The 15270-nt window shown below is 38.1% G+C and overlaps 1 protein-coding gene across 3 annotated transcripts in view; it reads left to right on the top strand.

The window, feature by feature from the left end:
- Nucleotides 1–15270, top strand: part of SHROOM2 (shroom family member 2) — a 121732-nt gene that overhangs the window by 44120 nt on the left and 62342 nt on the right. For 2 of the 3 annotated variants that reach the window (XM_090125889.1, XM_031596116.2), the window contains exon 2: nucleotides 4204–4355. In XM_090125889.1, the coding sequence (XP_089982015.1) occupies nucleotides 4204–4355 (152 nt within the window). Of the gene's footprint in view, nucleotides 1–4203; nucleotides 4356–11868; nucleotides 12137–15270 lie in introns of those variants that run through there. The other variant, XM_090125902.1, reaches the window with a different exon arrangement.

Raw genomic sequence — 15270 nt, 5'->3', positions numbered from 1 at the left:
TACAGGTGCCTATAGAGGAATGTGGGTATTTAACAGAAAGCGTCAGCTCTGGTAAACATAGAAGTTAATGGGTCACATTCTAGCAGTGGTGTATCCCCTCAACACTACCACATTTTAAAGCTGCAGACATAAGCTATTATTTTCCCTTTTACATGTGTTACCAACAATGGGAATCCAGACCCTAAATGTCCCTGGAATGTGTTGGTGTGTCTAGCTGTTGCACTTCTCTCCACTGCCCTGTTTGAAACCCTCTCTCCTGTACACTGACAGAACTGCACATGCTGCAGTATGTTTGTGGGCTTTTTTTTTTTCATTCACACCATTGTCTTAAGCATTACCTGCGTATATCTCTTCTATCCCTCTTCCAGTGTCAGAATATTTTATAGCCAAGAATGACTTTGGGATACAGCACTTAATGTCCATATCGCTATGACAGCAGAAGCCTGTGGTTACAACCCTCACTCATTCACAGGTCCTGAAATTTGCCTTTGTTCTTGGCCATAGGGAGGTCATCAAGGACAGAAGAGTGAGAGTTGGAGGCTGTCTAAACAGAGGCTTTCTGTCAGCAAACATCCTCTTCCTCTCCTCTTGAAAACACTTTTTTGTTGCAATATCAGCGTCCCTGCTAAGGATAGGAAGTCACGCTGTTTCGTCTTGTTAACTTAGCATAATAAGAGAAGTCTAATTTGTTAATACATATTGAAAAGATGGTTTGAGGGGATTTCTAGAACTCTTTCTTAATCATCCAAGGTGAGAAGTAAAACTGTGCTTGTTTTTCAGAGGTTTAGGTTTCTTATTTATAAGAAAATAAAGCATTAGTTTTCTTGATTGTGTCTTGCTTGAGGCTGTCTCCCCATCACATCTGCCTGCTGCACATGACTTGCTGATTTTTTGTGGAAGGTTTCATTTAAAAACCTCCCTCAAGCCTTTGTTTTCAGCTCTTTCCTGAAGGTCTTTCTGGGCACCTGAAACTCGGAAAGAAATTGTTTGTTGGTTAAATAAGCAATATAAGCTTAAGTCTTAAAATGTGGGTTTAAATTCTGCTGTAGCATGGCATATTTAACGTTGTGGGTGGATGAGTGAAATAAATTCAGGTCTGAGGTGTGAAAAATAAGGGTGAGTTTTTCAAGTGTAGTTGCTATTGCTAGAAAGTGTATGTATGTTGGTTGGGATTTACAGTACTGAAGATGGAAAATATGTAAAGAGTTGAATTAAAAAAAAAGGGGGAGGGTAGGGGGGCAAAACATAGTAAACAAAAAAAAGAGAAAACCTGGAAGAGCAACTGGAATGGCACTGTGAAAGTGTGAGCAGAGGAGGCAGATAAGCACTGTACTTTCTGAGATCTTTGCCTTATTAATCTTTATGGCTGTGTTTCCTTAGATGTGTGCAAAATCCACTGCATTTTTCAGTCACTATATCTAAATCACCTGTAGTGTAACTGAAGGAACTATTTTTTCCTGTCTAGCCAACAGTCCCGTTTCCAGTAAAAGTGCATTGTCAAGTGGAATGATGGCATTCATGCAGCCATACAGTGACCTGAGGTAGAGACAGTAAGAAGGATTTATGTTTGAATTTGTTCAGCTCAGGGAGACTTTTACTGTGAGTGGATACGTAGTTTTTATTCTCCCTATCAACAACTGATTTGGAGGCAGCATTTTAATGGAAGCCGCTTCCAGTTTTCAGGGGATTTGCTTTCAAGATTGTGCTTAGTTTATGGTACACCTTTTTCTGGGTTCTAGTGTTTGATTTTTTTGTATGTGTTGTTTTTTTAATTATTATTTTTTGTTATTTGTGGGAGTGGTTAATGTTTTGGACAGAGTCTGTTTGGAAAGTTTACTCTGTGTGGAATGTGTAGCCTCCCTGCTGAAATGAAAACTCAGAGGAGGTAACTGAATATTCCCTGCAGTCAGTGCATTGCCACCCTAAAGAAAAAACAAACATCCTTACAGAGAACAATGAACATTCCTTGAAACCCCAGGAGACAGAATTTTTTAAATTATTTTTTTATTTTTTAAGGCAAAAAAAGACCTTGTCAAGGTCTTCAAGCCCTGTCTTCTGAGTTGTTGACATCTATGTGGCACCTGGACTTCTCACCCCTTCTTATTGAGTTGGTACTTTACTGAGCTGCAGTGGGTTGGCATCTACATTCTGTAGTTTGTAATGTGTACTCCTGCAACTTATTTTCCTTTTTTTCACCTCTGTTTGACCTTCTCCTTACATCTCTCTGATTCAAATCTGCCTTTCATTAGCATTTTCTCTCTGTTATTCTGACCTGCTGGGTTTTAGACCTCAGAAGCAATCTAGAAATGCATCTGGATAATTGAAAGACTGTTGATTGCCACTTAGGAGGAGGGTTGGGATTCATGAGTCCCCTGTTGTTTGTTCTCTCATTTAGCTCTGCCTAGCTTTGGTGTTCCTAGTAGGGCAGACACTCCATTCTCAACAATGCTGATTTCAAATCTTGACCTGCATTTAAGTGATTTCCACTGCTGCTCCCCAGCTTTCAACTTTACTGTAGATTTGGTCTGAGAATTGAATATTTTCATAAATTCTTGATGTTCAGAAGATAGGCAGGCAGGTCACAGGCGGGTCACAGCTTGAGAGCTAGATGTATCAGCATGTAGAAACTTACTCTGTCTTTAATTATCTGTGTTTTTATTAAGATAAGAAGTTCTGAAAATTCAGCTACTCAATTAGTATGAATAGTGAGTGTTTTGGAATGGTGTATAAGACTAAGCATTTTTACGTGACATTCTTTTGGGCTTAGATTTAAAGGTCTGGAGATTTTTAAGAACATCTATCCTGAAATTACATAAAGAGAGCTTTTATGTGTATGAAATGAGATTGCTGTGGTGCATGAGATCATCCTAATGGACTTTCATCAAGAGATATTGCTTATTTTATTAGGTTATTTAATTTAGACTTTCACTGCTGGAGTATCCTGATAACCTGTACCGTGAGCTCTGGATTTCATGAAGTTAGGCTTCCTCAGGATTTATCTTGTTGATGATTGACTTTGGCTGTTCTTTATGAAGCTTTCTGTAGTTGCGGCAATTACAAGGAATTTTTCTTTGTAGATTCACTGGCATTTAATAATAAGGGACTTAGAGATACTGTAATGGAGGCAAAATAAAATGAAGACATAAATTAAAATCTTTGCTTTGAACATGAAGTGTCAAGTCTGTAAGAGGAGATGAGATATGGATTATGAGCAAGTGAGGGAGGAATAAAGAAACCTAAATGCATAGGTCATGATTCCAAGCAACTGAGAGGCCAAAAGGTGCGTTTGTCTGCGGGAAGAGAAAGGAGCAAACCAAATAAGCTTGGGACCTGAATTGCAAGGTCTTCAACATTTGTTTGAAATCAGTTTAAACTGTTAGTACTTGTTAGTCTGGCAGATTGAGCTTTTGGGATTTCTTTTACATTCTAAAAATGGACAGCTTCTAATGGGAGTGTTTTCTTCTTGGAATTGCCAAAAAGTGACTCTTAAATTTGTTGTGTACATATTTCACCACATATTATCAATAGTTAAATAAGTAAAAATTCAGTGCATGTAATAGAAGCAAAACAATCTTCCAGTGTGTATCCCTTGGCATGACTGTATTCTTTGGCAGTGAAACATGCTGTATGAATGGTTTAGATCTCAGATCATAATCTCTTCCTCTAGCTAGAGCTCTTAATTATCTATATGGACTGTAAATTCTCTAAAATGTTAAATGTCTTATAAAAATAAGCTTATTTTCCAAACCAGACGGTGATGCAATATTTTGAGGTCTTACAGGATGCTGGATTTTTGAAGTTGACTGTGTGGGTTAATGTTGTTGACTGTATGGCTACTATAATTGGTTACCTTTTCTGGAGAACTAGATTTTAAGATGCCTGCCCAGAGCACTATTTGCAAGTGTTGTTACCTGTACTGTATTGAACAGATCTCCAAATCACATATTCTTTTGAATTCCAAATTTCCATGGAGTTTTCTAATTTTCTCAGGAAGTTTCCCCCTATTTTTCTTTCCTGTTCTGATTTTCTCTGTATCATTATTCTTTCTTTATAGTGTTTGTAACTTTTTTTTAAGGTGTTTTAGCCACTTAATTACTGTTGCAATTATTGCATCAAGCCAGTATTGAAACTCCGTTAGCTTATTTTAAATGTGTCACTGTGCAACCTCAGTAATTCTACACATTTGGTTTGATTTTTCTTCAGATTGAAGATGGGAGTAAAGCTGCTTCTGTGGACAAGTTGCTGGCAGGGGATGAAATTGTTGGCATCAATGATGTGGGCCTCTCTGGGTTCCGACAAGAAGCAATCTGTCTGGTGAAAGGCTCACACAAGACACTAAAGCTTGTAGTAAAAAGGTAAGCTTGCGATAATCAGCTGGAAAACAAATGTATTTCAGTCTCTCATCTGCTGAACAACTAAATTTGCCAAGGCTTGTCAAGGCTATGACTCGTTTAGTTCATGATGAGTAGCATTGCTTCCTTCTTGAACACAGAATCTTTAAAGAAGAAGACATGGGTAGAGGTGGCCTGTTGATCAAAGCAAAAACTGAGGCAGTGCATTTTTTGAATACTGCTGTAATGGGAGGAGTAGGTACTCTGCTCCATTCTTCCCTCTTGGAATACAGATATAATACTGTAGAATACTGAAGCACACTGTCCACCTTTCCCTGCTTCCTCTTTGTTTGTAAGCTGACATTGGTAATGCTTTTTAGCACAGTTACTGTACAGGCCAGTTTGAATCTGAGGTGTGAGTTGTGTATGAAGCTTCTGGAGAAGTGTTTCCCTGCTTTGTGAGAATACTTAGGGTCTCCAGCGTTATGAACAGGTGCTAAAATCAGGTTAAATTGAATAATTACAAAAAAAAAAAAAGAAAGAAAGCTGGTAAACTGAGCAAGAAATAATCTTTGTCACTAATCAGTATGAACTTTCTGATTTTATCAAAATATTGCAAGCGGTCTTTCATGCGTGAATTTTTGATGTCTTTGTTAGAATCAAAAAGAATTTTGTTGCAACACTGAAAATGCTGAGAATTGTGTTTGACGTGGATGATAAAGCCAGTCTGTAAATATAATGAGCTTTCTGAAATTGTCTCAAATAGGGACCATGTTTTGTGAAAAAGCTCTGACAGAGGACAGGAGTATAAACATGCTTTTCACCTGTGGTTTAAGGTGTTTTTAATAGATGCAGTCGTGGCAGCTTGGATTTCTTTTGCAGGTAAACAGTCTGTCCTCAGAAATGACTTTCCAGAAGCTCTCCCCAAATGTTTGTGATCTTAAGCTAATAAAATTCTTGCAACTTGGAAATCATACTGATGTTCAGCATTTTCAACTTATATTGGCTATTCCTGTAAAAAAAAAAAAAAAAAAAAAAAAAAAGAGTGAAGATTACAGCAGCTGTTTCTGTCAACGAAATGGAGAATTTCAGAATTGGGAAGCTTTATTGACACTGAAGAATCTGCCAAGACAGCAAGTCTTAATTAGAATGCGTAACTTTAAGTGAAAATATTCCCTCTTTTGTAATGCTTTCAGTTGTGTGCTTGTAATTTGCTAAAAATCTGAGAATTCTGGTCTGTCCTTGGAAATGGCCGAAAGCTTATTCCTGAAATAACCTAGCAATAGACACACCTAAACCATTCTCATCAGTCATCAGTATTTCTCTCCATGCACGTGCTTTTGGAGAACTTTCATACAGCTAATCAAGCACTCATCTGTGTCTAGGGATTTGTGCTGCACTTCACAGGCAACAGTGTGCCATTGCTATGCATGCCTGCATGCAGTTTGGTGCAAAGCTGATGGATTTTCATCACTCCTTTCTCGTCACTCCTCTTTTTCTTTCCTCAGCCCATGTGCAGTGGGCAAGTCAACCTAGCTGTTCTGGCCAAGAGGCTGATTTAGTGGCTGTTAGGGAAAACATTTTTGTCCTAAATTAGTGAAGAATTCTATAGCTGCTTAAACAGGCAAGAGCTTTTTAGGTCATTGGCAAGCCTGCATAATATTAGATAAAATTTAATAAAAAGTACTGAATGAAATTAGCCAGAGTTTTTGTTTGGGTGTTTTCAGCTTTGCTCTTTCTGTTGGAAAGTTGCCTTAGGACATCAGTCCTTTGACGGTCAGAAACCTTTAAACACCCAGACTCATTTTATTCCTGGCCAACTTGTTCTCATGCACTGCTCTCTGTGTGCCGAAACAGCTTTTCTTTTCCTGTTGGAAGTTCAAATGATGCAGGTTTTTTTATAAAAGTCCTGTTGCAGAAGTTATGGTTTGAACAACAGTATTGTTTCATGTTGTTTGCTCTAAATCTTAGGCTGAATTTTTATGAGTGCTTTAAACAGTCCTGTCTTTAAGCAAGCCAGTTGTGTAGTCTTTGTATGAGCACTCCTGCAGATCTGGATTGAATTGGATCAGGGAACTGATCTGACTGCAAAATGACTTGGGGAAGCAGGTTTTCAGCTGGATAGAACCACCACTTTTGGAGGCAGTCTCCACATTAATTACTTACAGTGATCTTGAAATGTCTGGCTGCCTTAGCATTTGTAGACTATTTCAGTTTTCTTTAGATCCACCCTTACTGTTCTCTTTGGAGAATGGGAAAAATCCCACAATTCCTTTTCATTGAGTTATGCATAAGATGATGTATTAATCTTCCTCATAGCTTCCTTTTGTTTGTTTGCTCTCCGTTCTTTGTCTAACACTGTGATGCTTTTCTGTAGCATTAATAACATTTTATTTCCTGTGGATGCCAGTGTGATAATCTGAAGCAAAGCTGATAAATGGTTTGAAACTCAACAACCCAGTCCTGGATATTCAAAGAATCTTAGTTTTAACAACATTTGTCCTGGATATTGGTTGGAATTAGCCTGAAAAGGCAAGCTCTAGATTTTATGTCGAAAACCTTTTTTTTTTTTTTTTTTTTTTTTCCCAACTATTTCTCAACTCATCCAGGCATGGAAAAAAAAAAGATGTTGTGACAAAATTACTTCTTAACAAAATTTTTCTGGAACATTGTGAAGTTCCTGATATCTGGAATATTAAGTTTTTATTCATTGCTTCTGAGGTGAAGATCTATGTGAAATTCTTCTGTGCAGGTCACTATTTCATGCAGTAATGTCAAGTCCTGATCTTTTATTGATCTAACTTTCTGTACCTGGGAAGTAATGGGGCATGCCATTTCTGTTTCAGAAGTCCAATTTACACAAAGATAACACCAAGTAAAAAAGTGCTGCCTTAGTAAGTAGCACATTTCATTCACTTAATTAACTTGCAACTGTAGCAAATCTTTCTGGTGTGGTTGTTGTGGTTCAGCAGTGGTTCCTGGCTTCCACAAGATTGTTTTTATGCATTGAACTGTATAGGAGGTGAAAGTACTTTTTTCTAAGTAAATTGCCTGTGGTACCAAATACTAAGCCTAGATTTACTGTCTACCAGCACATATGCTTTGCTTTATTTTTTTATTTTTTTATTTTTTACCTTTTTGAACTTAGCATACTTGCATTCTAAGCCAAATGAGGACTGTGCAACAGGCTCAGCAACAAATGCAACATTTCAGTAGCTTGCAAGTACTGATAACTGAACAAGAGCAATATACCTTTGGTCTTGAATTAATAGAGAACTCAGGAAACTTTGTGTTGTTTTCTCAAGTGGATTTGTCAGAACAACACATCTTAATTACATGCTAATTCTTCAGTATAATACTGAATCATTTCTTGAGTAGATTCCTTTCCTAGGAAGATACAAATTATGCTGAGGACATTTCTTACAGAAGATTTGAATTTCTGTTCTTTCAGAATAGATGCGTATGTGTCTATATAAAAACATGTAAAATTGCCCTGAGTGTCGATACTGAGGTGGTTGTAGTTATAATCTCTTCCAGTGATAAAATATAATCTCCATTGCTTTGTACATGCCAGACATAAGCAAATGCCACAAAGCCTTGAAAGTTTGGAATTATTTTTCACTTCTTGTGATTGAACAAGGAGCAAGATATGTGTGTCAGGTTGTGCAGCAGGATGCATTCCTGCCCCAGTCTCCAGCTCAGAGCTGTGTTTTCTAGTATCTCCTGTCCTGCTGCCAGCAAGTTACCAAGATTGAAGAAGTGGAGGCAGAAACCAGATGAGTGCAAAGGAAACTTGTCCTCTCAGTGGCACAGTGCATAATAAGCCAATCTCAGACGCACTTCCTGTGAATACAGAGGGGTTTGGATCAGGGCTTTCCTGTAAAGGAGCTCCAAGTAACAGCAGAATAAACCTCTGTGTACTCAGCAGGACACTGTGAAGGAGCTGGCAAGGAGCCCCTCTCATGTTCCAGCGTGTCCATGGCTGGCTGTGTGGGCAGGCCTGGGGCTGGCCAGGCTGCCATCACCCTTCTCCTACTTCTTCAACTGCCTGACCCTGCACTACTGACAGTAAGGCATGGACATGAGAACAGAATGTACATGCACCTTCATGTTTTCAACAAATTATACATTGAAAGCCTCCTGATGAGGACCATTTCACCTCCTTGTCTAACTGTTGGCACAGTTACTTAATTACATATACGCAGAAATGGTACAAATCTGTGTTCCCTTCACTTCCATTGTAGCAATTCCACTCAGGTATTTGGGTGTTTCTCATGCCAACTGTTTTTTGGGTGGGTTGTTTAGTCAAAAAGCGCTTTTATTTCTTAATTTTTTGGCTGATTAGTTTCTCAGTTGTCTTAACATGATTTGTTAGTGACATTCTAGTTGACACTGTAAGTGAACATAAGCTTCAGTTCCTTGAATTGGAGGTGTTGTCCCTGGTTTAAAGAGCAAATCATAGTTTAGTGTTTTTGAATGTTTGCCTTGTACAACTGTCACGACTCTCTTGATACGTATGTTGTGACTGGCATGTTTTGTGTTGTGGTGACTTTCATAATCTCATTCTTCACAAATATGAAAAAATTCACTGTCAAGTTTGAATAATAGAAAGCCAAAAATATGACAAACATCACCGTATTTTACTAAGTCATCTCCACCAGGGAGATGTTTGGAGTAGTAGAAAAGGCACAGAAATTTTTTTGTGGGGTTAAAGGAATCCTGTATCATTCTAATACACTTATTCAAAAAGTTACTTGTGCCAATGATATTCAATTTTGTGAAGCAGTTACCAAAATTGGATAATACCACTTATTTTGTGGAATGGAATATGCATCCAGTATAATCTGTGAGTCACAAATGTTTTTTTTCTTCCTTCAGTCCTGCAAGCACTTGTTGAAATAGTTGATTTTGAGCATGAGTAGTCCCACCGACTTTAGTGAGAGTGCTCACCATATTGAAGATGAAGTGCTTACAGGATTTAACCTTAAATATGTAGCATCAAGTTTGTTCTTAACACTACTTTCCCCAGGTGAATTCCAGTTTAAGGGTAGACTGCAGTATGGAAGCCCTTTGAGTAAGAGGGGAAGCAAGTGCGCATTCCAAAATTCGTGGTCTGAAGACTTAATTTCACATAATACTTTCACATGGGCACACAGAATTTAACTGTGCTGGATAGCAGCAAACACTGTACATCTCTTCTGTTTCCTGACTGTAACAGTCATACCCCTGTCCATGAAAGACTAAATGAATCGTTTTCTATTTCAGGAATCTTTCCGTGTGAAGCAAATGCTTCAATGTATGTTACATGCTTTTTTTTTTTTTAAGTTTGGGGGTTTAATTGTTTAGGGTTGCTTTTAAGCACTTAAGAGGTTTGGTTGGTTTGTGTTGTTTTGTTGTTTTTTTAAAATCCTAGTTAAGATTTTTGATGTGTATGCGCACAAGTCCAGTGGGGTAGTAATGCTTCTGTTCCAGTATGTTGAAGTTCTCCTTGTGCTGCTTGGATTTTAAATTACATATTTCACTTCCTGGAGGTAAATGACTGACTACGTTGAAAATCTGGGTGCTTAAATGTTTTTATGTCAGGTAGCCTACTGTGTTAAGTGTAGAGCGTGGAGTGTTTGTGCTGTACTTGGCTGTGTAACTACACGTAACACCCTTGAATTTGCAAAGATCATAAAAGGTTTCTTTAAAAGTTCTGGGTCCAACTCCTAACTCCAGAAATATGAATACTTAAAAGAAGGGCAAAAATACAGGAATATTGCAACTTCAGTTACTGAATTACTGAACAAAGTTTCATCTCGTCTCTTAAACAAGACACCATTATTTTATGGTCATGGTTGCTGAATTTTCATAATACTGGTTTACCTGGCACAGCAAGGTCTCTTAGAGACACAGCTGCAGCACTGTACTCTTGAGCTACATTCCCTTGTACTTTTACTCCATTGCAGAGTCGGGGTTTGGGGGAATTTTGGCTGAGTTGCAATTCGAATCAAGATCCATTCACTGGTCTGGCTCATGGAGTAGCCTTGCTGGTAGGCGGGAAGCCAGGCTGGGGCATGACATCTGATGGGAAGAAAAAGAGATGGGAATGTCTTCAAAGTATGATCTGGCCTAGAGCATGTCTGAGCAAAATACCTTTCCCACATAAAACCTGAAGCTTGTGGCGTTGTTCTTTGTGGAGACTCAATAATTTGCATTGTGTGGCCATAAGGTTTCAATCAGGAATGAGACAAACTGAGGTCACGCTGTCTCTTAAAATGCCCTGGGAGTGGAGGAACTCTCCTTCCCCAATCCCATTTTTTGGATAACCTTGTACATGGTTAGGTAAATCATAGCTGAAACTAGTGTGGGAAAGCACCACATCTACATAGAAACGCCGATATTGGGAATGTGGTTTGTAAGGAAGTTCAGTTCATCTAAGCTAGCCATAAAACTGTAAGCTCATTGCAGTAAGCATCTCAGAGGCAACGCACAGCCATGCCTTCTGGCTACGAGCAAAGCAGAGTTTCCATGGTCACATGCTCCAAGGAGGTGACAAGTTCCTTCTTGCTGAGGGCACCAGGTTGGGCTGGTACAGTTGGCTGCACATTGCTGCTTCTAACTCTGTCTTGGACAAAGGCGTTGGTGGAGAGTGAAGTCCAAAGGCTGCTGTGCTGCCTGCTTCTAGCTCCTGGTCTTTCACCTTGGTTACAGTGAGAGAGTCGGAAATTCCCAGTACATTTCGATTCCTTCTGCTGTTGCTGGTGCTTGCCCTGTGAGAGTCTGCATTTTTCTTCAGCATTACTGGTGCACAAAGCCTTTTTTTGTTTTCATGTTAAAGGTTAATTTCTTTAGCCCTTTGCTTACATAGCATGATAATTTCTGAAATATTTGAATGTAAACCCAACTTGAAGCAGCATTTGGAGCCAATTATTCAATATGTGAAACATTTTAGACGTTTCCAGATGATAAAGACTTACTAAAAAAAATATTTTATTATTATTATGTTTTGGAGGAATTCTGATAAATCATGGCAAAAACTGAGGTAGAAGAATGGCTTCAGGACTTCAATACTATCTAGAAATCAAAAGATAGCAGAACATACACAAAACAATGACAAAAAAAGTATATATGTGATTATATATAACACAAGTCCCATGATCAACATTTTTATCTCATCTCAGACATCCAGATGTGCCTGTCTAGTTCCCCAAGACAGAGTTAGGAGAAACAGTTCCAGAATATGAAAGCTTTATCATGGTAGCCTATTGTGAATTTACCAGACAGGAAGATTGATTTCTTACCTCATACAGCTTAACATCTCATTATCAGCAGTGCATGTCTTACTCAGAAATGAAATTGCTGTTCCATCCTGCTCTAGCCTGTACAGTTAGGCTGAGGTACAAAAAAGACTGAAGGAAACTATGGTGGTTAAATCCTGATTTGCCCAAGTTAATGACTGAATTCCCATTATTTGTAAGGGCAGTAAGACTTGATAATGTACTTGTGTTTATTTGTTCTCACAGTTTGAAGCAGAGAATTTTACATATCTTTTCAGATTCTTTCTGTGTTAAGTGCAACTTCCTCGGCCGTGGGAAAGACAAAAAGCTACTCTTCTCTGCTGCAACAAGATAATTCTCCTTCCTGCATGGCTTCTTTGCTCCATTTTCAGACGTGGTGACTAGTAGACCAGAGTTCAGATGGATTGGCTACCCGACAAATGCAGAGGAGAAAGCAAAGAGCAATGCTACCTGTAGTCTTGCTGTGGTCAAGAACAATTATGTTAGTCTTTGTGTGAGTTTAGGAGGCATGAATACGTGTTTAAGGTAGGATATGAGTCTCTGCTGAAATGTTAGGGTTTGGGATAGATATCTGTATCATAGAAATACATCAGTAACTTTTCTGTCAAAATACTGATTCAATTTTCCATTTAAAGACATCTCAGTAATAAGAGACTGATTTTATTACTCCTTCTCTTTCTTTGTAACCCCCTCATTTCCACCAGAAGCCCATAAGCTAAGCATGGTTTTATTTTATTTTTCTACTCTCAAATTTTTGGTCAGTTTTTTTAGGGAAACTTTTTGTAAGTCATTTCCTTTTATGATAAGATAGTAGGAGCTGAAAATATGAAAACAGGAACTCCTCTTACTTTGCATGGAAAAAAATGCTGCCGTTCCATTTGCTGCTTCCAGAAATGTAAGCTGACTATTTCTGTTTGTGTGTGTGGTTAGAATTTATCAGTGCTTTTCTTGGAAAGGCAACTAAGAAGGGAGTACAAGATATTCAGCTAGTCAGGGCATAGAGACCAAAAAAGCAAAACCACAAACACAGTTTTGATGTTTTAGCTCATTGCTGTGAGTTTTAGTGAGATAGAAATGTTCAGAGAAAACATATGGTGATATCAGAAAACGGCCTGTTAATTTCAGGAGTCACAGTTTAAGTGAGCCATTTTAAAGGTGCGTAACATGAAAAAAAACTGCTGATCAATCTTCCTTTGAAAACAAAGAGAAAGAGCAATCAATGTGTCCCAAAGTCAGCATTCAAGAGCTAAGACATCTAGAATCTTGGCATCTGAAGATTGTGCCTGTAGCAGTTAAGTGTCTGAGAACTTAAATGTTCAAATAATACTGCCTGCCCCCACAAAAGAGTTATTTTTATTTTCTGAATAGGTGTAAGTCCTTAGTTCTCCCCATGATTTAATTCTTTGCTGTTAGCGCTCTCTTGTGGCTGTTTTCATGAAACAATGTGAAAATTAAATTTTAACGATAAATGTATTCAGTTAGAGATTTCTTCCTTAGAATATGATCTCTTTTGGATAAGAGTTCCTAAATTAAATAGGATAATGTATATTTTAATGATGCAGGAAGGTCAGTCTAGAAAAAAGCATCCCTAATGTACTTCCCAAGAGATGTCAAAGGGGGAGCATACCTACTGCCTGTTCAGGTTTTAAACTGTTTTTTGTCTTTGTATTTCTAGTGGCAAGCTATATCCCTGAGGAAAGGTGGCCATGAAGTTAGTGGGAAGTGAAGTTCGTGTAGATAGCCACAGTCAGGCAGCAGAGGGACTGGGACTGCCACCATCAGCAACCCACTGGAAAGCAGATGCTGCTGGTCTGTGCCTCTGCTCCCCGTGATAAACAGAACACTTGCCATAACTTTGGTTGCTAAAACAAGCGAAATATGGATCTGAGAAACCTTTATCAGTAAAACTGATAAGTGTGTTCCTGGTAAAGATTTTTTAGAATGAATCACTGTTTTCTAGTTCCGGGGATGGCAGTAAAGCTGGAGTTAACTCTTGGCCTGTCCTGTTTTCAAGTTAAAAGGATCTTAATTCTCAGTAAGGAGCTCAAGCTTTCTAGAAGCTCAGATCGTGGCATGCAGGAATTTTCACTGAGCTAGGAAATCTTGTTTCCTGCCCTAAGAAAAAGGTAGTTTTTAATGAAAAGTGTAATTTGTTACTGTGTAGACTGAATACCATCTTGATTACAAATCCAGTGTGAAAACCTTATTGTCATGCCAGAATTAATATTGAGTGTGTGAAGTTGGCTGTAGACTCCATTTCCTTCTACAACTAAAAAATTGATCCCAAGGTACTTACTTAGCACTCCTCTCTTGGAGAGAAGCAGGTTCGTGAGTGAGAAGGTCTTGAGTGAGAGGACGTTTCACCTCAAAATACTGAAAAGTCTCAGTTCTTCAGTATGCTTAAATCTCTGTGCATGGCATTTGTCTGGAAAAAAAAAAAAAAAGCCTCTGAAAGCCAAATTAAAAATCCTATTAGCTAGCTGTGTTTGGGGGATGAGGTTTTCCTTCAGCATTATGGGGACACTTGTTTTTTTTCACTTTCTTTCCTCTTTTTGACATTGTAACAATGGAATTCTAATACTATTAACTTTTCAGATCATGCATTCAATAATATGCAATTTATTATTCTGCTAGGTTGAATGAAGATGCACCTCTTGCTGGAAATTCCAGAAACAATCCCTTTTTCTGCATGATTTTACTTTTTTCCTTTGCTGAGTAGTCACCAAGTAGAGAATAGTATTTGTCACTGCAATTCCTTGTGCACATAATAATAATAATAATAATAATAATAATAATAATAATAATAATAATAATAATAATAATAATAATAATGATGATGTAGGTTTTATACTTTTAGAAGCCATGTTGGAAAAGTGACCCATGACATGAAAGTCTGTTTGTGGATTCAATGGGTGTGCAAGTGTGTTAATGTTGATAAGCAAGGGATCATGCTAACTTACTCTCATTCAGGTAACTCACAAGAACAACTCAGTGTAATAGCTTTAACATCTGTGAGAATGTAATACCTTCACCTTTATATAATATGCAGTCATTTTTGGATAGAACATTGCAATCTGGCTGAGAAAGTTTTAGCCCTACACCATCTAATTTCCAGCAAGTTCCCACAGTGGAGCTACAGGACAATTTTGCATCTGTGTAATTCTGCCATATGCTGTTTTAACTAGAATTCTGACTGAAATGCAAATACTCTTTCATAAAATAAGATCACTTCTTGTCCTTTTGACCACCTTCTACTCCTTCATAAATTTGGGGACTTAGGGAAAGCAATGATACTTCCAGCATTTCATTTGCAATTATAAGCACATTCTCCTGTGACCTATAAAAAGCAGTTTGTTTTGCAAGTGGGTCCAGCAATTGGTTAAGAATGCTGTGGGGAAGCAAGTTTCACGTGGCAATCACTGGTGCATTATAGACAGAACCAATACAAATGCATGGTCCTACATGAACCTATGGAAAACCTTGTCTGAGCATATTCCAGTGTGTCAGAAGAATGTTTCTCTTCCTCCTGGACTGGTCCTTAAGGGCAAAGTAGAAATAAATGTATTTTTTAACCTTCCCCCAAATAACCTTTGTGCAGCCTTTCACTACATCCTCAGGTATGGTGGTAGTCAACAACCATAACAAGCTTATACATATAA

Source organism: Phasianus colchicus, chromosome 1, assembly GCF_987193195.1.
Source record: "Phasianus colchicus chromosome 1, bPhaCol1.hap1.1, whole genome shotgun sequence".
Classification (NCBI taxonomy): Eukaryota; Metazoa; Chordata; class Aves; order Galliformes; family Phasianidae; genus Phasianus; species Phasianus colchicus.
This window is presented reverse-complemented; position numbering and strand designations above follow the sequence as displayed.